General features: G+C 31.5%; 1 protein-coding gene across 7 annotated transcripts in view; it reads right to left on the minus strand.

The window, feature by feature from the left end:
• Window positions 1–27,143, minus strand: part of LOC129963246 (solute carrier family 52, riboflavin transporter, member 3-B-like) — a 59,458-nt gene continuing 32,315 nt past the window's right edge. For 2 of the 7 annotated variants that reach the window (XM_056077475.1, XM_056077476.1), the window contains exons 2-6: window positions 19,798–20,037; window positions 17,928–18,407; window positions 12,103–12,324; window positions 3,185–3,415; window positions 8–1,598 (exon numbers count right to left, since the gene is read on the minus strand). In XM_056077475.1, coding sequence (XP_055933450.1) covers window positions 1,398–1,598; window positions 3,185–3,415; window positions 12,103–12,324; window positions 17,928–18,407; window positions 19,798–20,037 — 1,374 coding nt within the window. In that variant the 3' untranslated portion in view covers window positions 8–1,397. Of the gene's footprint in view, window positions 1,599–3,184; window positions 3,416–12,102; window positions 12,325–17,927; window positions 18,408–19,797; window positions 20,038–20,365; window positions 20,393–27,143 lie in introns of those variants that run through there. The other 5 variants (XM_056077479.1, XM_056077481.1, XM_056077477.1 and 2 more) reach the window with 4 other exon arrangements.

Here is a 27,143-nt window from a genome sequence, read left to right on the forward strand (position 1 = left end):
ATGACAATTTAAATAAATAGTTAAGATAAGATTTAGGTAGATAATAGGAATATATGATTCCAATAATCTTTTTCAAAAATTATAAAGAAAACATTCCTTATGAACAAACAAAAAATATTTTATGATATTCAATAATTTATTGCTGAATGTTTAAAAATAATTTAGTATTTGAATTATATCAGCAAAATTTTCTTCAAAAGAATCTTTATTTACTAACTACTAATTACTAATTTGTATTACATTAAAACAAAATCTCAAGATTTTACTTAAAATAAAAGGTGGGGATGTTATTTTTATATGGAAAATGGATAATGCTTTGCCGCATTTGCAAAATTAAAGAAGAAATCTTTGCATCTCTCCACTTTTCACTATGTTCAAGTTTATCTCATTTATGTGAATATGGTCATATGTAGGAATATAATACTAATGGCTCCAATTAAGAGCCATTTACAAATAAATTCTACAAGGAGAGTGAAAATCCAATATTGTCATAACAACTCCTATTATAGCACAAAGAAAAAAAAAGCTATTGCAGTACAATACTGAATGCAGAGTAATATTTAATTCTTTAGATTAAAAAAATTAAGATATCAAGAACACACTTGTTATAATAATTGAAACATACCATTTATTTGATCTGTAACTAAAACATTATTTTTATTTTAATTCAGTCTATTGATCCCCCCCCCCCTTCATTTTTAAGACAATCTCTAATTTATTTCCTAGGATGGAAAACTGCCAATTCTTTTTTGGAAAGAATTATTTTTAACAGCCATACTGTTTTTTATTTGTCGCTGGTCATGACTACTCCTTTGAATGTAAACAGCAGATATATTTTTAAAAATGTCATTTTAAACAAGAATATTCTATGTCCAATGCAAAGAACTTAAATAAAAATTTCATAATTAGGCATTTTTAAAAAAAAAAAATTATAAAAATTACACTAAAATTATGCACATTTTTATGTGTAATATTTTTATATATATTTTATGACATGATATACACGTTGGTATTCAACATACACGTTGAGTATGTTTGCAGTAATTAACTTTTGTTCCGATGTATCCCTTATTAAATATTATATGTAATTCAAAGATACTATTATGTTTTTGTATCTTTCAAAACTTTCATGAAGAAGATTAAATAAAATAATAAAAACACATATACAAATTATATATTATAAATATAAGTTTTGAGCGACTAGTTAAAAGAAATACTGTTTTGTCCTTTTTCCTTCAAAAGCTTTGCAATACCTCACATTTTCTGACAGTTACCAATAGAAACTTTAACATTCTTTCTGTAAACATAACATCCAAAACATTATTTCCTAAGAGGCATCGCATAACTATTAAGTTTTAGAATAGTTTTGTTTACACATCTAGCACATTACTTGTGTTTCAAGAGCATGGTGTGTAGGATTTAAAAAGCGTCGTGTACTGAATCAATAAAAATGTCACTAGAGCACCAATTGCAGACCCTAGTTGTGTAACCACACCACAACGGAACAGAGCCACTTGGCCGCCTTCTCTTCTTAAAATGGAAGCGATGCATGCTTTGGTGAATGCTACAGAGCCAGATACCATGATCCAGGCTATGACCTGAAATTAAAGAAAAATCCTTGAAGTTGTTGTTATATAAGTTCTGGCGGCGGAACGGATGAATTTAAAACGACTTCAAAGCTGTAAATTTATTCATAGTATAATGATATTTGAACGTTTAATCAGAAACATTATAATTTGATAATGCTTTAGAATTCATTCAGCTACCAACTAAACCTAAAAATAATGTCCAGTCGCCAAAGTTGAATTATTTTGACGCGATTTCCCGCCAAATAAATCCTGTCAAATCTTTATTGCAACCCCAATAGTCACTGATTACCATTTCTACTAGCCATCCAAATTGGCGAGAGTTTGGACGGTTAGTAAGATTTTGATGTGCTTGGCGAGAAACGGTGGCTAATCTTAGCTAATTATCTTTATTTTATTTTTTAAATTTTTTCGGAATTTACTACAGCAACGATAACATGCACACAATAAATGAATCCAATATCATCTTTATATATTACCATCCTTGCTAAAATAAAGATAAGTATCACTGTAAAATATATATAATATTTATATAAAATATATGTAAACATATATTTTTAATTAGGGAATTTTAAGAAATAAACTTTACTGAAAATGACTGAAAATCCAATAAAAAAAATTTTTTAAGCAGTTTGAAAATAGATTTTGAATAAAAAAAAATATGTTCCTCATTTATTGAGAAAAAAAAAAATTGTATTCGTTCAAACACCGGGATCGAAAGAAAATCATATTACATTGTTCCTAAGCAATTATTGTTTGGTTTTTCATTTCTGACCTCTTACTCTATAGAAGAAGATTAAAAATTTGTTTGCATGCATAATAATAATTGCTTTGTATATTATCCTTAGTCACATACTCAATGTCCATTTCTCTCCAAATACTGTGAAACTTGTTCGCATCTACTGATGTTTGTCTGATGCCTACATTATGTCCTGCTTGTGACTATCTAAATTTTCTAAAATCCCTTTATGCTTTCATTTCATTGGGATTTGGTGGCCTGGTGGTAAGGTAAGGAACAACCGTGTAAGAAGGTCTGGTGTACGCTAAATCCGTCGGAATGTGGAAATTTGGAGAGAGTGATGCTAGCTCAAGTGTCGTCCTCGTCGTCTAACCACGGTTCAAAAATTGAGAAGTCCGTCCCAAAATAGCCCTAGTGTTGCTTTAAAATGGAACGTTAAGTAAAAAAAAAAAAAAAAAAGAAAGCCTTCAATTCATTGGGATGTGTTCCACACTTTGTTTTAATGCTTGGCGACAATAAACAAACTATAAGTACACATAAAGAATGCTTCAAAGAAAAATGCCTTAGAATGCTTTATATGGTGATGAAATAAATTACCGTACAGTTGCTGTCTGTGCTACCAAGTTCGGTCACAATGATCAATTATCACACAAACAAAATTTGAAACTTTCTTCTGTTTTGTGTTCAAATTCTTTTCCTTTCTTTCGTTATTAATTGAAAGTTATATCCATTTGTAATCGATGCGTCTGGTTTGAAAGCGTTCATTCCATATTTATCTTATCGAAGATCCATCAAAACAAGTTTTATATCATTCATCGCGAAGAATTAGATGATTTTTCTTCCAGACGAAAGTACTTACAATTAGAGCAGCTCCTATTGCCAAGCCCACAAAAGGCGGCGTTGGACTGAGAAGGGCGATGACCAGAACATAGATGGACCATGCGGTGGTGAAGGTCGATAGTCCCGCTACTGCATAGATGTTGGTCACTGGAAAGAATATAGCAACGAAGCAGCACAGAGGGTTGGCGAAGCTCGAAAGAGTTACCGTCAGATGGTAGGCGATGCTTCCATAGGGTAGGCAGGAATAAGTCTACAAACGAATAAAGGTAGTTGAAATTTAGAAAATTTCATTCAAAAATGTGGAAGAGAAAATAATATAGATGATCTTTTATATATATAATAATTTATAACAATATTAGATGTACCGTCAAGTATTATAACTTTAATTGAGGGAATTGTTTAATTTTAATAAACAATCAATCGCTCTTGCATAGTTTGATTGTCATCACTCAATAAACTACAGTAACTGCCGCGTAATGTGATCACTTAGGGTCATAGCATTAATCGATGATAGCAATAACCAAATCGGATAAAATCAAATACATTTTTATTACAGCAAGAAAAAAAAGGGGGAGGGAACAAGGCTTCTGTAATATATTTCAAAAATAATAATTGAAAAAAATCCTTAATTGTTCTTATCCTTACCCCTTAGCAGTTCACTTACATATTGTCTGTAATTGAAATGTTTTGGAAAATTGATGCTGTATGTCTAGTCTAAAAATCTCAAGTGCTGGGTCCATTTCGACATTTTCCTTGGTGAGTTTTCTACACACTTTCGTCCCCATCCAAATCAATTCACTTTATTGCTTGGTGCTGCTTACAAAAAAGTTCACGATTTTTCAAAATTTCACAAAGAAAAACGCAAAATGGAATTTCCTTCAGCGCTGCAGCATTGTGTTTGACTCATTTTAGGTAAATTTTAAGGCTTGTCAAGAATTTTAATTTTGTATTTAACACTCAAATAAATTCAGTTCTTTTTTTTTATTCATTTTGTTTTCATAATTCAATCGCAGGCAATAATGTTTTATGTCTGTACAATAGATTTCATGTCATTTCTGACACCCTAGCTTTCAGCTTAAACGAATCCAGATCACTCCAGTCCAGACAAAAAAAAAAAAAAAAAAAAAAAAAATTGTAAAATCTATTCCGAAAAGAAAATGGCTTTCTGAAAGTTCTTCACAAATGCAGCAAGAAATTCCACGAATGTCAATCATTAAGATTTGTTGAAAATGAAGGATCGATCCATTCTGTATTTCAAATCTGATAACTTTAAACGATGCATTTATCACATGAACACTATTATAGCCGCATAGCATATCTATGCGTCATAGCTACTATAAAATTGTGCTTACTATCTATCTAATTAGCTGACACCCTTCTCGACTATAGTTAAGAGATAGCAAAGAAAGGTTTATCTAATAAGATAGATGATCCAAATATCTAGGGAAAGTCGTGGCAGCAAACGTGTTAAACAAATATTTTTGTGTACATTTGAATACGTTGGTTCAGGGCAACAGATTCTGATAGCATAAAGTTAAGGATAACATTAGCAGCGATTACATTAAGTGGCGTTCTCTGTATTCCAGAGTTTAAGTTGTGATAGACATTAAGCCATGTTATTTTAGAACCTTTACGCGTTCTGCCCATTGTGTACATATAACGCCACAATGACATAAAAAAATATCAGTCCATTTCATTGATATCTAACAGCAAGTTCTCTTATGTGATGTGGCGAATACATTTTGTTAATCCTCATGTAAAATCCGTAATTGATTCTGAGACTGAAACTGATAGCATTTTATGTGCGTGAGGTTTCCATGCCTATCAGCATGTTAGCTGGATTTAAACAAGTTAATAAAAATCAAATAATAATAGAAAATATAATCTCATATACCAGATATATTTTTTGACATATTAGTAAGAAAAAAGAAGAAGCTTTGTTAGAAGAACCTTTTGAAGAAAAAGATTTATTTGCAGATTCTACAAAAATATCAGTGAAATAAATAAGAAAGTAAAAATTTATTATAACATTGCGAAAGAAAATAATAATAATAAAAAAAAATTTTCATTCCTTAATTAAAAAAAAAAAAACATTTTTAAATATATGAAAAAATAATGAAAATTTTTTGGATTCAATTATGAAATGTTTTGAATTCAACTGATGCCCTTCTCCAAGATATGTGTTACATTCTTATTAATCTCAACTACTATGCCGTCATGACCAAACGTCCTCTCGCTGGTGTGGTGTGATGTGGAGAGGGGGGGGTGCCAGCTCAGGTGTCGTCCTCGTCATCGGACCGCGGTTCAAAATTACGAGGTCCGTCCCAAAATAGCCCTAGTGTTGCTTCAAACGGGACGTTAATATAACCAAACCAAACTCAACTACTATGATCTTCCTTTAGAAGATTAAGTTCTTGCAATTTTTTCTATACGAATTTAGCAAGTTTTATTATTATAAATAGGTTTAATAAAAATGATGTATTTTTGAAAAATAATACTTTTAAGAACAATATACAGGAAAAAAATTTGAATCAGAAATTAAATGTATCTCTAATGTAAATTACAAATTGGAAAAAGAAAAAAAAATTTGATTTATCTTTAATTTTTAGCCTCCTTCAGAAAACTTGTTCTTGATATGGTGTAAGAAGAGTAAAAAAATTGAATGAATTTGTAGATGTGCCATTAAAGGAGAAAATGACAGTTAAAATTTTCATTTTCTTATAACTTCTTTATGATTGAAGATAGAAAAACCAACGATAGTGATCTTCACAAAACTTTCTCGCATGTTCTTTAATAAACTGATCCTGCCAAAGAATGTCTTTTATCGCATTCGTGTACAATGACTATGAAATATTAACCTTTGATGTGGATTTGACATTTTTTACTATCATCCTTCATAGTAAAGCGTAATTCAACATCCATCGTGTCATCATTTGTGATTAATCTCTCAACATGCCGTTAATAGTATCCGAAAAATAGAATTTGTGCATTAGACACGTTTTCTCAACCGATTGAAGCAAAGATTTGACACAAAATTGCACATATAGTCAAAAAAATCCCATACCACATTTCATGCATTTAAATCACTAAAGTTTTTGAATTATCTCGTTTACATGTGTAGCGAATTTGCGATGAGCGAGGATAGAACTTGGGACCTTGTGATTCGCAGCCGAGTAACATGCTCACAATACGTTATGCCCGTTTATCGTAGCTGTTAACTGGCTTATAAGCTTTCACCACAGAGTCTCCCTCCAGTGAGTCGGAAGTGAGACGAACGATATGGCTATTGAGTGGTGATATATTAGCTGTTGAGTCTAATGCGCCTGTACCCATTTGAGTAGCACCAAGCGTTATGGCGAGCGTGTGTGGGTGAGTGGTTGCTGTTGCGTCAAGTGAGTCTGACGACTTTGGGTTGCTGCAGGTAGATGGTACGAAGGTTGAAGGTTTATCGTCCGAGGTCACCAAAGTGGCGGATTGGTATGGGCGAGGATAGAACCTGTGAGCTTGTGGTTCGCCGCCGAGTAAGATGACCACAATTTGCCCGTGTATCGTAGCTGTTAACTGGCTTATTAACTTTCACCACATATGTTTCTGAAAGTACAGACCGACAGACAATCAACACGATGTTGGATTTGGCTCAAAATTTGATAGGTGTCTACGCTATAGATGTTAAATCTGTGCACCGAATTTTATCTATCTCTCTCCATTTTGTAGTTATCGTGTTAAGTTATATTCGAACTGACGGACAGACGAACTTCTGAACAGGTTTTGCTCAAAATTTGATAGAAATCTGCAATTTTTTTGTAAAGACCATGCACTAAATTCCTGCCATCTAGCTTAAAGCGTTTTTGAGTTATCTTTGTCATAGACAGATAGGCAATTATTTCCCAAAAGTGTGTTTTTCATACTCAAGGTGATCTAAAATGAGATTCGTCAAAATCTGGAGCTCGAAATTTTTGACGATTTCTATACGTACACGAGAAAGCAAAAAAGGATGTATTTTTGAAAAATACACAAAATATTGATATGTATTACTACAATAAATTACAAGTTGGAAAACTGATTTATCTTTAATTTTAAGTTCCCCACAGAAAGCTTGTTCTTGATTTGTTTTAAGGAGAGTAAAAATATTGAATGAATTTGTAGAAGGGACATTAGCTCAAAGGGAGAGAAAGGACAGTGGTTGAAGTTTTCAATTTCCTATAACTTCTTTTTAATCGAAGATAGAAAAAAAAAAGACATTATAGTATCTCATTAAGACAAAAAAATTTTGGGTTAAAAGTTTTTCGAAAGATACAGCTGTTTAAAAGTTAGGGGCTAAAATGTGACTTTCAATCTTTAACTTTGACTATATTCAATGAGATCTGTATTGCCACATTTAAATAAAGAAGAAAAAAGCTTTTACGCTTACTGACTTTCTTTAGTTTGAAATTGATTAAATGAAGAAAGTTAAAGTTTAATAGCTTGAAGAAAATCAATTAAATTAAAAGTAAAGGATCAGAGATATTAATTAACAAAATTATGTAAAAATGGTTAACTTTAGAAAATTTCAGTAGCTGTGCGGGCTTCAGTTCTTTTGAATGTATTTGATTATAATTATTTATTTGTTTAAATGCAGAAATATAAATCATTTTAAATATTTATTTTCAATAAATGCTGAATCACGCAATATCAATAAAGCAATTCTCTATGCAGTATTTCATTGTTTTTGATTATGATTGAAAAAAATCTGAAAATATTAACATAGATGATAAAAATTCGATCTTTGTTTTTCAACTTGCCGAGAGGATTTTTTTACATGTAATGACGAATGAAAATATGAATACATATTTTTACAGAAATTACACGGTATAATTGGTTAACCAGGTTTCAAAAACAAGCGATGATGCATACATATGTTGAACAAAATACAAATGATTGCATAGCAAATTTTACAAAAAAAATCATAATAGTGAATAAAATTGAATTTTTATTAGATAAAAAAAATTAGACATCGACCGCGCCAAAATGAAGATTTTGAATGACGAATGAAGAATGTATAAATGTCGAAATGTATTTAACTGTTCAAAACAGATGAATCAAAAAGTGTTATATAAATAACCTAAATTTAAAGAACAATATTAATAAAAAGATTAATAACTTAAATTTCAGTTGAGATTGTATAATATAACAGCAAAGAGAATCATATCACTTTTCATTTCAAAGAGAATCATATCACTTTTCATTTCAAAGAGAATCATATCACTTTTCATTTCAAAGAGAATCATATCACATTAGTTTGCGTTCTTATTCATCAGGTACTTAATTTTGTCACATGATTATTCTTTTCACGATAAGACAATGCTCATGTTTAAATAAGAATTTTTAATTGTGTTTTTTAACGGTGGCAATGAAATGTCATTAATTTTCCCCACCTAAAATCCAGAATAAACAGGCGAGGATAAGTACTTAACTAATAAAAAAAAGTGAAGGTCGGCTTAAAAAAGTCGAATGCAACTAATTTAGAATAAGCAACTTTTCATGCTTTTATTCTTTCAAGGCCAAAACCATTAAAGATACCGCAAACTGTTAAAAACTTTTGTTTGAATACCAGTTTTTCAAAGAAATGTGTATTAAAAAATATATAATTTTCAAATCCACTTTCGTTGCAAGTATTACGAAAGCCCGGCGAGAGGAATGTAGAAAGAATCGGGAATGTTCCACCTTCGATTTTCTCGTAAATTTCCACATAAGAAAGTCGCTTACAAGGCGCAGTTGAAAGTTATTGTTACGCAACTAAACTTTCTCATCTGGTATCAATGAAAACTCTCTAAAATTATCTAAAAATATCTTTCCAGCAAACGGTTTGTAAGACTTGTTTTTGGAGTTTGTAATTTTAATGTTTTACAGCAAATACATATTTGAATTTGGAATAAAATGGTTCTTTTTTTTATCTTAAAATTAGAAATACATATTTAATGTTGCTTTGTTCGAAAGATGTGTTATTTTCGGTTTCTATAACTGTTAAAAAATTATTTGAAATTCTAATCAAAGCAAATTAATTATGAATAAATGCGTTGCCATTGCTCTTGTGAATATATTTTCGCAGCAGCTGTGGCAACATGCAGCTAAACTAAGGTAATAATAAAATGAGGATGTAATAATGTCATGAAATTTGAGATCGATTTCGAAACAAATTTAAAAAATATATATGTATAATATGTAAGAATAAGATCCAATTTTGTACATTTTCAAAGTACAATAAAAAAAAATCAAGCACGAATTTAGGAAAAAAGCATATTTCCCTTAATGGTTTTGATTAAAACTTTAGATGTTTTGTGACAGCTATATATCAAATTAAATTCATCAAACTCATAGTTTTCTAAACGTTTTCCGTCCTACCCATAAGTCGTTTTTACTTTTAAGTCCCTTCCGATTGTCTCTTAGCTCAAAGAAGTTTTTATAAATAATTATTATAGTTTTTAAGAATTTTAAGTACTTCGGTAAACTTAAAGGACTCTAAAATCGATCTTCAATGCGAAAAACCGGACAGAATTGACATGGCATGGATTAGAAGGGTGGATATCCATTCTTATCTCATTTCAGTCCAATTTCATTGTGCTGTTTGAAATAGAAACTCAGAAAATAAGAGAGAAAGGAAAATCTAAGATTATTGCACTGTACTTTAAAAAGGCATTCATTAGGAAACTGAAGTGAAGTTAGTGTTAAATGAGGGTGAATAACCGTTCGAAATGGATATCTCAAAAAATGAAATACTGAAAATAATGAATTGGCGGGAAATGCTCATGAATGACCGGCCAAAAGGTGAAACAGTATGCAGAAATTGTGAATGATCATTTAAGAATCAAAGGATTCGAATTGATTCAATACTATTTTTAGGATTCATTTAAAATTTTACATTATATGCCATTTTAAATTTCTGATATAGGAAGGATTATAATCTTCTGAAAATTCGAATTCGAAATTTTGACGAATCCACACCCTTTAGACTTCCTTGGGTCCGAAAGACACACTTTTGGCATTATGCCCGTCTCTATGTGAACACATAACTCAAAGACATTTTCAGCTAGACGGCTGAAATTTGGTATATGGCATTACGACTAATAAAATTTTGAACGAAATCCATTAAAAGGAAGTCTGGCTGGGTGGCTGTACGAGCACAAATGAACTCAATAACTACAAAACGGAAAGAGCTAGGTAAATAAATTTTGATATGCAGGTTTAGCATTTAAAATATAGATATTTATCAAATTTTGAACCAAATCTGCCCAAAGGGTGATTATCTGTAGTCTGTCTTTAACATATATAAACGCAGTAACTTATAAACGAAATAAAAAATAAATAAATTCGGCACGTTATCTTGTGATTGCAATTGTAGCTCCGTGTCAAATGGCCAGCAAAAATTGGCCCTAAAAATACATATTCTGGAGATGAATACATTAAAAATGTGCAAAATTAGTCGTAAAATTAAATTATTACCAAATATCTATATTTCTATACTATTATTCAACAATCCCATACATTTTGTCATACAAATAATTTACCCATATCCATAATTATCATAACCCCATACAATTTCCCCAAGGAATTTGCGGCTTTACCCAAGGTCCAAAATTTTTTGCTCGGACGTGAAAGACAAGACTTTTATTGGAGATAAGGCAAGAAAGTTTCGGGGAGACCATTCCTGATGGTTTATGGCATTAATCTCACTCTAAAATAAGTGAAAATAATATTAAGAATGTTCATTGTTCACTTATGATTTAATGTAATAATTACCAATCGTGATAATTAACTAGAAATGAAAATCAATTTCAAGACGAACTTCGAATTTGTTTTATAAAAATTAAGGAATCTAGATGAAATTTGATTTGGCGTGTATTTTGGAATATGTCAGTCATTTGGCGATATTTGTTATTAATACATAAGAAGAGTATGTATCTGTCTTCATGGAAGATATCACATTCGCCGCATTATTAATAATTAATATTATTTTAAAGTAGTACGTCACTACACAGTAAAGGACGTCGCAGATAAATTTGCCAAAGATTCTTACATCAGAAAACTCAAAGTCTTCCCGAATTTTATTTAGAAAAGTTAATAATTGATTAATGAATGGAGTGGGTAGAAATCGCTTCTTGGAACGTATTGTAGTAACAGATATCGTAATGTGACAAATAATGAGAAATATTACTTGTTCTGTGATATTGTTAGCATGCTTCTTTTATTGTTACTCATTCTGTGATAAAAAGTAAGAAAGAAAATAAATATGTTTAGCTTCTCATGGGAAAGAACAATTAATGCATTATTAAAAAACTATAAATATCATTAAATGTTGCTCAATTGTTCAAAAGTTGAAATTTCTTTATATTTTAGAATTTAATAATATTATCTCATATTTTAATATATGAACTTTTTCAATTAAAATTATTATGAGTTTTCATTAAAAATTAGATACATACAATTGCATTGCAATGCTAAATAAAGCAACTTATAATATTTGGTAGTAGGTCGTTTCCAGTGGTTAATTTTAAAATTCACTAAAGATAATATATAAGTTAGAGCATCAAACCGAAGTTCAGAAATATGTCGTAAAAAATGGTCTCTTAGATGAACTATTAAAGAGATTTCATTATATTCACTTTTAGACTGTTGCGGATTGTACATAGATGGTGCTCCCTCCTGTTGTTTACTTCCTGTTTGTAAACATCCACCCCATGAACGGGGACTTGCGTGGCAGGCACGGACCCCAGCGGTAATGGAATTTACCCTGAGCGTTAAACTCTGTTGTTATTGTTAATAAAAAAGTATCTGAAGGCACCGAGAGTTGGAAGTTCTTATTTAAGCACCACCACTGACCACAGTTGCAACATAGACTAAGATTTGGTAAAAGGAAAAAAAAACTGGCTATCAATGCAGCAAATAATAAATTCACATTACCTGTATGGACAGCAATACGCCGTTATGAATGGTTGATAGGAATCCTTGAATGAATAGAAGCAAATAGTAATGAGCTTTGGGCAAGCCAGGTTTACCAAGCAGGTACTGCTGCGATAAAGTTGGCTTTTCAATACTGGTTGAGAAATCTCCGTCAGTGGAGCTGCTCTGGAAGTTTTCAGCCAATGCTGGATTCGATGCTCTAGCAACTGGAGTCAAAGGTACCTGTTTACAGGAAAAGGTTCGATATGAATAAAATATGAATCAAAGTTGTAAAATTATATTTAATCTCACAGGATGATTCAGAACAATTGCTCAATAAATTGCAAGTATGTCAGAAATATAACGCAAGCAATAACAGAATACATGATGGGGATAGAAACAATAAGTGCATTCGCTAGAAAAATCGTTTCGATAGAGAAGTAATATCCCATGCTGGTTTCCAGCTTATACTTTTCCCACGGACAGCACCACATTTTCATAGGAACTATATGTTCAAGAGCATAACTGGTATCTGAAGATGTTTGAAAATTCATGAACAACAAAGCAATGTAGCAGTATTTCAGCATCAACGTTTGAGTTCATATGTTGTTGTAGCGCATCCCCAAGAACAGCAGAACTGTATCAAGTTTATGAAATTGAGCACCCTGAAGGAGTCCAATACTAACAATGGATTGTCAATAAGATCCTGCCCGGAGAGGTTCAGACACATAAGAATGTGATCAGGTGTAGCTTCTTCCATAAAACGAAGCGTTTAGAACCCTCAAAATATTACATAGTTCTAAAGTACCCACTGAGAAAGTGAGTAAGAGTATTCTGATCCTTCCTACTACAATTAAGAGTCAGCCCCCTAGACGACTACTCCTATATCAGTGATGCCTGGTGGTACGAGCTAAGTGGTTTTATTTTGGCTTTTAGCTCTTGAAAAAATTTCCTGGGTTCATATTAAGGGAGTTTGTTTGCTCGGCCCGAACCCAAAAAACGCAAGCATGGCTCAATGAGAGAACAGCCCTGTTCTCTTGTCGAGGGTGCAAACAGAAAGTACAATCGCAACTTTGAGATAGTACTTTGAGTTTCCAGAATGATATTTCGGCAGGCATTCCCATATATGGTGTTCTGTTCTTCTCTACTTAATTATAACAGAATCAGATGTAGTTGTAGAATGTTATATATTTGACAATATATTTATATGTACAATTAACTCATCTCTAGAAGTCCGACTTTCCATTTGTTCTGAGAATCCCAGATTAATGTCTCGTTTTGCTGTCATTAGAACACTACTCAAAATTAAACCGTCCTCTCCCAAAATGGCTTTGATGTTGCTCCGAAACAAGATATAAATAGAAAACACCCCATTTTGACGCAACACAAGCATTGTTGCTATTTTTTGACTTACATTATAACTTTGATTAAGATAAAGAAAATAAAATTAGAGCCAGAAACTCACATTAAACTTTTACATTACACCTCCCATTTAATATACGATTGTATAATAATCCAATTAACTGTATTTAAGGTCATTTTCTCTAAATTTTGTAGAATTATCTTTATTTTCCCAATTAAGCTGAAGCCCAGACAAACAAACAGATTTTCACTTCCTACTAATCTGATTATTAACTCTAATCTCTTCAATGTAAATAATTGTGCACTCGACTTTGAAATGCTAAATCTATGAGATCCAAGGAAACATGTAACGTTAGGAAAACAATAAACTCCACAGTGGAGCAATCAGAGATAGATGAGTTTAAGACTCGATCCACCAAAAGATTCAAGATCCACCATTTATATAGGTATGGTTTCTACTAAGAAAATTGAATTCGTATGCTAGCTACTCATATCTGAAAGTTATAGACCACAAATGTTGGTGGGAATTCAAATCCCATTTCTGGCACTATGTTTGTTAAAGGGGCTGTAAATATAATTAAACGTTTCACAGGAAAACTATAACCACTTCACTAACGACGGGCTTAATTGGATATGGCAAAATATACTTAATTAGTATATAATGTTGTAGGAATAATCTGTTTTTATAATTGTGATGGTGTAAAACAATTTTTCTCACAAAAAATGAATGAATAGTGGAGTATCGATTACAGTATGAGAAAAAAAAAAAAAAGAACGGTGCGGGGAGGAAACTTAGAAATAAATTTTTAAGAACTTAATCAGAAATGAAGTGTATATAGGCTTAATCTGATCAAGGAAAATTCATATTTGTGTTAAAATAGACAACAAAGAACACATTGTGTTCATTCACAAAATCAAAATTAGTTTTCAATCATAAACCTTTGTATGTGGGCATTTCATTGTTAATATCTTTTGATTATGTAATTGTGTTTCCAACCTCTGCAATAAGTGTGTTTATTGGGAAGAATTTCAGATATTTCTAATTAAAAACATATTTATAAAGTGATAATGGGGGTTATTCTTATAATATATATCTATCTATTTTAAGTTAAATGTTCATTTGTTTGAATCTTGCAGAATTCTACATCCCTTGACAGAAATGGACAAAATTTGGAATATACTTTCCTTGGCACCAAGAACGATTAATGATTCTATTACAAAGAGTTAAAGGAGGATAGAATGATTTTACGCTTTTTCGCCGTAATATCGGAACATATAGGCGCACAAATAATACTTTTGCATCACAAAAGTTAAAAGAAAAGCTTTTCAGCGGCATGCATTTAATTTCTGATTGACAATTACTCTGAAAATAAAACCTAGAAAAAATGCCAAAACAAAAAATACTATAGCTAATATCTATTACGATTTATTGTGAGATGAAAAAGGAAACAATAAAATAATAAACAATGGTCTGGACATAATATTGTAGTAAAATAGTTTGAACTAAATGGCTTGGCAACAGATTTTTTTGGCCAGTCGGCGAGTATAACCTTTTATCTAGAATATTCTCAATATTCCAAAATTAATTTAAATATAGTTTATAAAACTGCCTTTTTTTCCTTTGCAATACGAAGCCTATTTTATAGTTTAATTGCATCTCATACTAGCACGCTTTTGCCAATTATAATGAAACCAAAATTATTTCCTCAATAAATAAATAAAATAAAGATATTTTCAAAGAATATAGTTATCTTCATCCATGTCGGCACTCCATTATGAGTACTTGCATTTAGTTCCAGGAAAATTATTTACATGAAAATTTCTGAATTTTACAGTAGCTGGAATTTAGGTTTAAGTAGCAGTCAAGAGATTTAGGTGAGTTATTATATCAAATATTTAAGAAGTATAAAGTATTTAAAACCAAATAATCTTTTAAATTTTCTATTCTTAAAATTGGTATTCTCTTAAAAATTAAATTTTATTTCTCAAAGTTGAAAGAATTAGTTTAAAAACATATAGAAAACATTTCAGAAACTTAGTTTAGTCCTAGTTGTCCCCAACCAAATATATGTATTTCTAAATTTAAGAGCGGGAATTCCAAGTAAGTTTTACATATACTTGACAAATAACAATATTTGAAACGGTATATAGTAAATGATTAGGGCGGGATCGCTAGTATATTAATTTTAGTTATGATTTAAAATTTCTATCATGTAATATTTAATCCATTTTTTAAAAAAAGATTAAAAGCACGTATAAGTATTTGGTTTCTAAAACATATAAAAATTCAAAAATATCAACAAAAGAGCCGACAAAGTAAATAAAGATAAGAATTTAATTATCAGAAAAAAATGAAGATATGACGGGGGACAGGGGATGATATCGGCATAAATCAAACAATTTCAAAATATAAAACTCCAGTTCCTTCAGCAATTCGCAAATTCTACATTGAATTGGAATTTAAACATTTTTTTTTTAATTATTCGATTTAAAAATAAATTTCGGGTTGATGGTGGCATCGTTTCCTTTCAAAATGGGACAACAAATAATAATAATCTTTAATTTATAAAACAGTTCAATAATTTATCGGTCATTGTATTGTTCTATGTTCTAAAAACCTGAAAAAAAAATGCCAAACAGAAAATATTGTAGATAATATTCTATGACGACATATGGTGAAATGAAAAAGGAAACAATAAAATAATAAACAATGTTCTGGAAATAATATTGTAATAAAAAAGTCTGAACTGAAAGGCTTGGCAAGAGATATTGGCTGATTGTTATTAATGCCAGTGGGAGAGAACAATATTCACTTTTTACTTACTCGTTTACGAAATATAGAGAAAGTATTGTAATTGTCGAAGAATTCGAACTTGAGATTTTGATGAATTTCCACATTTTAGACCTGTCTAAGTTCGCAAAGTGAAAAGTGCAAAGTTTTATATTGTAAAAATAATCTTTGCAAAAATAATTGGATAATCTTTGTCATTCTTGTGTTTTTTACTTTGAAGAGTGTATATTTATGCCCTGATTATTAAGTAAGAATTTAACGTGATATCACTGTAATGGTCTACTAGTACATTAATTATTTGTTGCATAGAATTTAAGCACTGTTAGATATTAATCAGTATTGGCACGGTGATAGCGGGTTAAATTTATTTTCTTCTGGTCTGATGGAAAAAGAAAGTTTCAAGAGTTAGTCCTGCGCCATTGTGCTGGGAGGGGTTGCTTTGCGGCGGCCCATCGTTTTATCCGAATGGCTTCGGCTAGGGCGGACTATAGGTATGCCTTATATTGCAAAAATATCGTAGAGTTGATACCTGAAAAATACCCAAAGATAATCACAAGTTTATAAAATATAATTTTGCTTAAGAAAATTTTGAATTCCTTACTGTGTCGAGCCATTTTTGATGATTCAAAAATACGGAAGATGGGGGGGGGGGGTGAGATGGAGGGAATTAATCAGTACATTTCCAGTCGAATGCAACTTACGAATGAATTCCCTTCACTCATCCACAGATAGGTCTTTAGAAGAAAAGTTATCCAAATCAGCCTATAAAACTCAGTAGCTCCAACAGGGATGAGCAGATCTGCCGGCCAAAATTTACTGACCACATGTGATGCAGAAACAAATAGGGAAGATAATTCATAGGGCAATTCTAGTCACTCTGGAAAGTTTACACGGTCTTTATTATCTTATTGACGACACAATAGTTGCACTGGATGCAAAGAAAGATAAATAATTTCCTAGTGCAGTATTTGTATTGCTTTGAAGGAAAAGGATAACTATCTGAAAACTAACTTCACCAATAAGTTTTAAAAAGTTATGTCGATGTCTATGCATTTCACTGCTCTTCCTTTAACCCTTACTAGGGCAGTGGGAAATATGCTTCCCACCAAATTTATCAATCTTTGTATGAAATTATGTAGGTTGGCATAAGTTCTGACAAATTTTTTTAGTAAGTCAAAAACTCAGATGCTTCAGTTCTTTATCTCAGACAAAATGATGTGTCTTGATTTGTTACTTAATTATTAATTAATCAAATTAAATTGATCTAATAAGCTAAATGAATCCCTTTTCTTATTCTAATTTCAAGCCTAAAAATATTTTAACATAATATGACTAGAAAAAAATGGCCCTTTAAAGGGTAAAATAACAGATATAACAAGCCCCAATGATTCCTTTTTTACTCATTTTAAGAAAAATTTCATTGCTATTACACAATTTGGTGATTGGCATTTGAGGTCGATTTCAACTTAGAGCAAAGGCAAATTTCTTCAAGAATTGCAAATATAGTAACTCTCATCTTGATTCAGGCATTTAAATATAACATAAAAGATTAAATAATATGGCAAGAAAAATGTGATAAATAAATAAGCGAAAAAATGTTTATAGTGTTTGGATAAAACTTATATTCGTAAATACAAATTTCTACCCAAAAATTGTTAAAATTTTTTTGAACCCCTCCAAAAAAAAATCTTACCCTTTCTCTTTTGGCTGTGGTAAGACTGTTCAACAAAATAAAGGCGATCCAGCTGATACACATTTGTGCTGTCAAGATGCCAAAGAATATATTGGGTGAAAATCTTGGTGGTGGATAATAAGCTTGTAACACAAAATCTATACTGGTTCCATTCTCTGTAGTCGTTTTGACAGTCACATTCTTGCAGTCAGCATAGCCACCAACTCCTTGTGCCATGGCGATCAGACCTGGCACCGGACCACTGAGACCGGAGCCAATCATGTAAGAAATTACATACTGTTCTTTGAAGTTGGCGATGAATGGTAGGTAAAGCAGAGATGACGTACAGTCTACAAAGGACAGGAAAAAAGCTAGGACGAGAAGAGCTGTGCTATGTAATCCACCAAAGAGGAAAGTGGTTGTGTCCCAGAAGAAACATAAAAGAGTGCAGGCGGTAACGACGATCCCAAGAGATACATGGATGATGGGTATCTCCAGAAGCTAGTGGAATGAAAGAAGTCACATGAAGCATTTTACAAACATATAATATAGATGCTTATTACACAGAATTGAAACTTTAGAATATTTTTTTAAAAAATTAGTTTGGTATAAATTTATGATGAAATCGATATAGAGGCCGTTAATGCACTGAAGAATTTGAATATAATGACCATTTTTGTCATTGAATTTTGGATGCAGCCTGGTGGTGTAAAGCTCAAAAAAATTTATAGAAATAAAAATAGCTAGTGAAAAGGAATTGTTGTTAGTCGGAATGCTTTTTGCTGTCGTCATGGTTAAAAACCAAATTTAAAGCAGTTCAGCAAACGGATTTAGATTGTCGTGTTTTGACGCTTTAGGATAATATTTTAAAATGGCAAAACTGTTCGTTCTCATGTTACAATAGTTATTATCTATTATTAAAAATAGATTAATGACAATGAAATCACCAGAAGGATGTAAGGCATTGCCGTCAGCATTTTAACGAAGATAGAGAGTGCCATAAACTGCCACTTTGTTAAAGCGCAATCTCTTCCCTTCTAACGTTACATAAGACACAGATTTTAATGTAATGAAAATAATTTTTGTCTGGAATTCAGATTTCAGATATGGAACACTATTACCTCTAACTAATCACTGTTCCACTGCGGATTCAACATCGCCATCGTTTGAACTTGACAAGATATACCAATGTCTTAATGAATAAGACAAGATACCAATGTCAGTGGACATGGATCCTTGAACAGTAGGAAAATGTTCTGTTTAGGTGAAGCCCGCTTTTTCTTCCATAATATTGATGATAGGATTAAAACTGATCGGTTGGGAGTGAACAATGTAAGACAGTTGAGGTAAAACTAATAAACTCGATTAAGGTGAGTCAGCGCATTAAAATGTTAAGTATTAGACTCTATGGTGTAATAGACAAAACTATGAAAGCTATTGATTATCTAAATGCCACTGAGGCCCATTTGCATTCGTCGTAGTTCATTTTCCTAAACGCGCAAGTTCTGCTTGATAATGTCTCTCGCCACTAGGCCAGGATAAATTTCAGGAATCTGAATCAGAATTTCAGTGCTACCTTAAAGGATAAATTATCTTTATCAAATTAACTAAATGAGGGATGCCATGGGATAACTACTACGAATTCATATAGCATAACTACATGAACGAACAAATATATAATGAAAAATTTTGTGCGCCTTAGCTAAATAAATTATTTGTTATTATAATGTCTTAGCATACCAGCATTATTTTACTTCACTTTGCATCCGACCACACTTATTAATTAAAGTTTATGATCCGTCCTTAGCAATTGTCCGCATGTGTCTTACTGTGTATTTTGATATATTTTATATAATCATGCGCGGAAAAAAATAAAGATTCTTTGTCATACCTTTTGAGACCATATCTTGCGAGCAGCACCGAAGAGAATGGGGCCAAGATTGGCGATTTGGGACGTAATCACAATGTAGGAAGCCAGTTCCCATGATTCGGGCAGCTTATTGACAAGCACGGGAAGCTCCACCCACAATCCATTGACAGCGACCCACGAACTGACACCGAATATCACGATCAGAAAATCAACTGTCAGGTTCCGTCGGGGTTTGACCGCCTCGGCCCCCATTGGTGTGACCTGTAAACATAAAAATACTTATTAAATTTAAGAACAGCAATCTGACTGAAATAAATCCATAAAACTAAGGATCTAGAGTCAAGTTCACAGCGCATAGAAGGATATAAATTCATACATCATTAATTCACATGATACATTTTTCTACATAAAGTAAGATTATAAAAGGAATTCATAAAATAATTTTCTTCTTCTGTCTAGATTTTTATTATACCAAGTAACCTTCCACTAATAAAACTAAATTAAACTGAAATATATCATTTACTTCTAAATATAATAAGAACTTAATTAGGATTTTTAACTAGAAGTAATAATGCTTTGAAAGTCTAACCTTATTACTCATTTCTATCAATAATATCTAAAAAATTTTAAAGAATTACAAAACTGATAAATATTTAAAGAATATACGATAGATAAAAAGTATTATTAGTCATTATATATAGAATTAAAGTAAAGAATCGCATTTTAATTAGTTGAGAACGGCAAAAGCTTTTCCTGATAGAAAATTCGTTATGTATTTTGAAGTATTTGCTAGCCCAAAAGAGATACGACGCTCTTATCTTATCTAAGAAGAGTTAAAAGATCGGCTCGTAAAGTAATCAATGGGGGAATTATTGACATAAATTTCACTGAATCAAATTATTTGATTCGATTCAAAGATAACTGCAGTAGAATTACATAAGAGGTAAAGAAAATAATATCAGAACAACTATTTAATCATTTTTACTTTTTCGTATATCAAGTACAGCGGAAGAAGAAACTTCAAAAAATTCGAACTTGAAATTTTGACGAACCTCTACATTTCATATCTCCCTGAGACCGAACAATATTTTCTTTCCATTATGTTCGTATGTGAACATGTTAACTCATAAAAGCTTTGAGCTAGACGGATGAAATTTGGTATTTAGATTTACAACCAAATTTAAAGATTTCTATGGAATTTGGACAAAATTCATTTATAGGAAGTCTATAGGATTAAATGTATAGTATATGTCCCATCGCAGAGAAGCCTTTTCCCATTACAGCTGTAGTCGCTATGGAAACCAGCGCATGCGCAGTTTTTCTAGAACTTTGATTCAGTTTCTTTATACTTAGCTATGCGGATTTCTAATGTGTAATTGGAGATGTAACAGTAAGTACCGTCTTGTCGTGTGTGTTTTCGTGTGCGTCTATAAATGCCATTCTATGTTTAATGATATACTTAATTACTGAGAATTAGAAATTATATTTCAGATGCTAGATCTTAGATAATTAAAACTACTGAACCATATAATAGATTTAGAATGGTGCGATTGCACTTAGAATTAGTCGTTGAAAGCTTTGGTGCCATAGACAGTATATATAGGTAATCTATAGAATAAAATTTGGTGCACTATTAAACATTTAAAATATAGATTTTTATTTTTGTGCCAAATTTGTTAAACATTTGACCGTTTGTAGGTCTGCGCTTCCGCATGTATGTAAACGCAATGACTGAAATAAATAAAATTCGGCATGTTATTCGTGACTATAATTGTAATTAGGTATCAAATTTTGATGTTCACTCTATTGGCAAGATGCGTTGAAAATACATATTCTCGTGATAGACTCTGTAAAAATGCTAGATTTAGGCCAAAGATCTATATTTCATAACTATCGTTTACCAATCCATGCGTAGTATTCGCGATCTTACTCAAGGGCGACAATTTTATGTTTAGTTTGTTTAGTTTAGTTATATTAACGTCCCGTTTGAAGCAATACTAGGGCTATTTTGGGACGGACCTCGTAATTTTGAACCGCGGTCAGATGACGAGGACGACACCTGAGCTGGCACCCACCTTTCAACACCACACCAGCGGGAGGACATTTGGTCAGGACGGATTTAACGTGCAACAGACCTCCTTACACGACGGTTCTTCGATGGAATCGGGTCTCGAACCTGAAACCCTCCGGTTCCGAAGCCGAGACCTTATCACCAGGCCACCGTGGCCCTTGACAATTTTATGCAGGAAAAGGAAGGGGGGGGGGAGGATTTATTGGAGAGTAAAAATTCGTACAGAACATTCTCGGTTAATCTAAAATAAAAAAAATGTTCACTCATTAATTTCTAGAATTTTTCGATACTTATGTAGCGTGGTTATTCGATTCTACATTCAAACTCTATTCAGTAAAATTTACTTCCATAAGTAAAAGGACGTTAAATCAAATGCATAAAAAGAGATCAAAATGTTTCAATTTTCAATAATGAAGGTTTGTAAGCTAAAAAAAGATCAAAGCATAGAAAGATCAAAATACAGTGCACTGATACAGAAATGTCATAGATTAAAAATTGAATTGCGCTTAGTGTTGATTTTAATGATCTTTGATCATAAAACCGACACGCGCGTGAAGTTGACAAAAAAATTGATCCGTGAGATTTTTGTCCAATACAGACTTGGGTTATCGGTTATTTGTTGCGTCATGCGATAATTTTAATCGCAGAAAGGAAATAAAATGGCACAATGCTGTGATTTTCGTATTTAAAATGCAACTTTTCATGTCAGTTTTAAAAATGCCACTTTCTAATGAAACTGCAAAGTTTTTGCCAATTTTATGCAGATTCCTTATAGGAAGATTACCCATTGTAATGGTCCTCAAGATGATACGATTTTGGAGAAATTTCTACAGATCTTTACAATTATGGTTCCTAGAACTCAAAATTAATTACGCGAGTTATCTTGTTAACATAGTAACTAGAGTAATTTTGACTGGATTTTAACAGGCTAGGGATAAACTATAAGGAGAGTAAAACAATTGGATGTTTGCAAATGGTTCATTAAGTTCAAAGGGGGGTGAAATTTATTTTCATTTTCCCCAACTTCTTTATGATTGAAGATAGAAAAATAATTCAACTTACGGAAATTAGATTCTCATTAAGATTAACAAATTTTACACTAAAATTTTCAAACGTTACAAATGTTTAGAAGTTAAAAGTTAAAAAGCGATTTTCAACCTCTACCTTTGACTATTTTTAACATGATCTTTATTACCCCATTTAAATACGTAAAAAATGGATTCTACGCTTACTTTCTCTCTTTAATTTGAAATTGATTACATGCAGTGTGTTAAAGTTTAATTAAAAGTGCCCCAAAATTAACGTAGGATTCGAATTTGCCACTATTCGTGCTTTAAATTGTTGGCAACCTTATTAAAAAAGCCATTTGGCAGCTAATGGTTTAATGTTAGTAAAAAATGGAGTGTTACATGATAGAGCAACGTGTTTTCATTGTTGAACAATATTTCAAAAATAATGAAAGTCGGTTACAGATCGAAAATTTGAGAATTGACCCCCCTAGATCATGTGATTTAACACCATTGGATTTCTTTCTTTCTATTTTTTTTTCTTATTTTTTTTACTGTTGTTTGAAGTCAAAGATCTATGCCAATAAGCACACAAGCACGCGTGCACTGTAGGAAAAAAAATTCAACGCTGCATCAACGAAATTCAGCGACATTTATGCAAAACGGCCATGGAAAATTTTGACAAAAGAGTGCGTATGTGCCGGTAAAGCCTGGAGGCCATTTGCCCTATGTGTTACTCCATATATACTCCTACCTTGTGTACTTTACAATTCTATAATTTTTTTTTTAAAAAACTGTTTTTTTTTTATTTATTTAATTCAAATCGTGCATCAACACATTGCTCTATCGGGTAATGCTCCATTTTTACTAATCCTAAACTATCAATTGTCTATTTTTCTTTTTTATAGGATTGCGAACATTTTACAGAAAGAATGGTGGCAAATTCAAATCTTGCATTAATTTTGTGACAAAAATTCAGCTTGAAAAAAAAAACTAATTAAATAAAAATGAAGGAGAAATCAGAGAAAGTTTTAGAAGTTGCTAGTGCTTTAGTTCTTTTGAACGTATTTGATTAAAATAATTTATTTCATTAATTGTGGCAATACAGATCGATTTAAATAATTATTTTTCAAATAAATGCTGAATAAAATTAGCGATAAAGTCATTATCTATGGTTATTTCAACTTGCAATGTTTTAATGGGTTTTTTTTCCTGAGGATTGAAATAAATTTGAAATATTAACTTGCATGATAAAAAGCTCTATCTTAGCTTTCTAAGTTGTCGAGGGGAATTTTCCAAAGGCGTCGTTACATTTTCATATTTTAATAATGCAACTTTATGGTAATTTCAATAAAGGTGTAATTTTTTTAAAAAAATTTTTTCTTTATATTTCATGGCGATTTTCAAGATCAGAACAACGGAAGTAATAGCGAATTAATCACTTAATTAACAATAAACCTTCGCTAAGCGCAGATCTCAAGAATTCAACGTTGCACACTAGCAATACCTTTATTGCTGCCATTTAATTGGCCCAACTTCAAAGTTGGGTTCAAGTTTGGCAAATTGAATGGCAGCGATAAAAACTGAATAATTACGCATTTGTACTTAAATTACACTGTTAAAGACGAGTCTTTTTTTAAAAAAATTCCTATTTTAATAATTCTGATAACCCTCAACAGAAATAAGCAAATGCTGTTTTTTGCAAAATTCAAATCTTTTGTTAGTAGCTGAATGGAAACTGTTTATTATTGACTGGCAACTCATGATTACAATGAATCATGATTGAGAACACCAGATTCCTTTAGATTTTGAGTAATTAAGCAAAAAAATTACATAAAAATAAAAATATTATTAATTATGCCATTTATTTTGAAATTTAGCATCTTTTAATCAATCCAAAACTCTAAAATATATATCAATACTTATATTAAATGAATATTTTTAGCGTTACCTTGAATACATTAAATTAGAATGATTTATCCAAGTTCTTTTGTTTCCGTAGTAATATCACTTAGTTATATAAATAAACACTATTCACAGAAAAATGCACAGATTAAATTGATAACCACTGAATCAACAATTGAAAAAATTCTTACCTAAAATAAACGAAGCTTACGGGGATTACAAATCTATTAGGATGATAAAGACAATTAGGTCCTTGAATTAATATTAATTAGCTAATTAGATCAATTCTCACTGAAATCGAACGAATTATTGTTTAATAAGCAAAATTCATTTATAGAGAATTTCCCTACACGTAAACTAATAGTTTTTTTTGCCACATATTTTTAAAAAAATTTAATTAGTTTGTTTTGGCAAACCAAATCATGACTAACAATAAACATATACACATTCATACACCTTTATTATAAGCATTATAAGCAGAGATTGAGGTGAAAATGGATGTTGGATATTTTTTTTTTGTCCTCTCGCTATATATACGGGATCTTAAAGATAATTTTTATTTATTAAATGGGTATCCAATTTTTTTTTCTTTTTGTCCTTTCGCTATATATGTGGGATCTTAAAGAAAATTTTTATTTCTGAATTAGAAATTTGATATGATGTACACAAATTATGTATATCAGTATTATAAATTCTAAAGACATAAATTTATTCATTGAATGAAATGCATTCAAATAAATCAAATTAATCATTAATTTAATTAAAATTAGGAAGGGTGAACCAGTTGGTCGATAAATACGGCCAGTAATTTAAAAATTTAAAAAAAAACTAGATTTATTAATGTACCAAATGTAGAAAACCTTTTTTTTTTTTTATCAAAATATATCGTAAAGTTTTTATCCACATATCGTAAAAGAACACCTAAAATATAATTTAATTGTTTTAAGGAAAAGTCTTACCATTAATTGTCATTTGAATTTATTGCCAGCTTCTACAGTTATGTAGAAATGGAAAACGATTGATAAACATAAACTAATAAAATTATTTAGGAACATAATTGTTTTAAGTTTATTTTTTCACCATATCGATACCCTGTTGACTGAACAAGCGTATATGCCAGAGATGGCGAACCAATATGGCACGCGACACAATATTTTGGGTACGCCACTGACCAAAACGGATTGCATTTTAGTTCAAAATAACAAAGTTACCTATGAAGTATTACGAACAAACGCGAATGATCGGTTAGCGGTGCGCATATTTTCTTCCCTACCCTATTTCAAACATGGAAAAAAATCGGGAAATATCATTGGTTCGTCTTTATCTTTGTTATTATATGCGAACTTCGAAGTAATTTCAGTTCGTATTGCTAGGATTATACATCGTAATTTCCGAAGGACGAATTGGGAATGATCGCGGGAAGCACACGTTTATTAACGTCTTGCCTTACTTACGTCGTGAACTACAATTGCTAATGATGCAAAGTTTTTCTACTCATAGCGCAGTCAATTTCTTTGACACAACTGTATTTTAAAGTTTATTTGTGTTATATTTACGATTTTTAACTGTTATTTAACATGGCTAGTTCAGCAAAAAAAGAAAAAAAAAAGTGCAAGATACTAAGTGTACAAACTTGTTGGCCCAGAAATATGGCATGATCAGTAAAGGCTACAAAGCGAGGTATGTTTTATGTTCTGGAACAGTGGTATGTTGAACATCATCTGTAAAACGGCATTATGAAACAAATCCCAAATCCTTTTGCTAAAAAAGCAAGCCAGTGCAAAAAGAATTAATTGCAAGTGCAATGAAAGATAGAAATAAACAGTCGACGTCTATGATTAAATATGTTAGCAAATATTGTCATACAAGCGCTGCAAGTCACTCGACTGCAAATGTTATTGCTCGGCATAGAAAACCTTTTAAAGAGGGAGAGTTTTTGAAGGAAGCCTGGTTAGCATGCGCGTCCTCACTTTTCAATGATTTTGATAAAAAAGATAAGATAATTCAGCGCATCAAAGATATTCCTCTGTCTAGAAACACAATAAAAGAAAGAATCTTAAAACTGGCCAGGAAATGTATCGGATCAACAACAAAAAAAAAAATTATATTAACCCCGCTCCTTTTATATCGCTATGTCTTGACGAAAGTACTAACGTCACTAAATCTGCACGTTCAGATGCTTTTGCTCGATACTGTGTAGGAAACAACATTAAGAAAGAATTAATTGCGATAACATCGCTGCCAACAACTACAAAGGGTACAGATATTTGTTCGGCTGTTAAAAATTCGCTTACTGAGAAAGAAATTGATTTAAAAAAAAATTTTCAGTAACAACTGATGGTGCTCCAAATATGGTGGGCAAAAAAATGCGGTTTCATTAGTTT

Source organism: Argiope bruennichi, chromosome 3 (genome assembly GCF_947563725.1).
Source record: "Argiope bruennichi chromosome 3, qqArgBrue1.1, whole genome shotgun sequence".
NCBI classification, from domain to species: domain Eukaryota; kingdom Metazoa; phylum Arthropoda; class Arachnida; order Araneae; family Araneidae; genus Argiope; species Argiope bruennichi.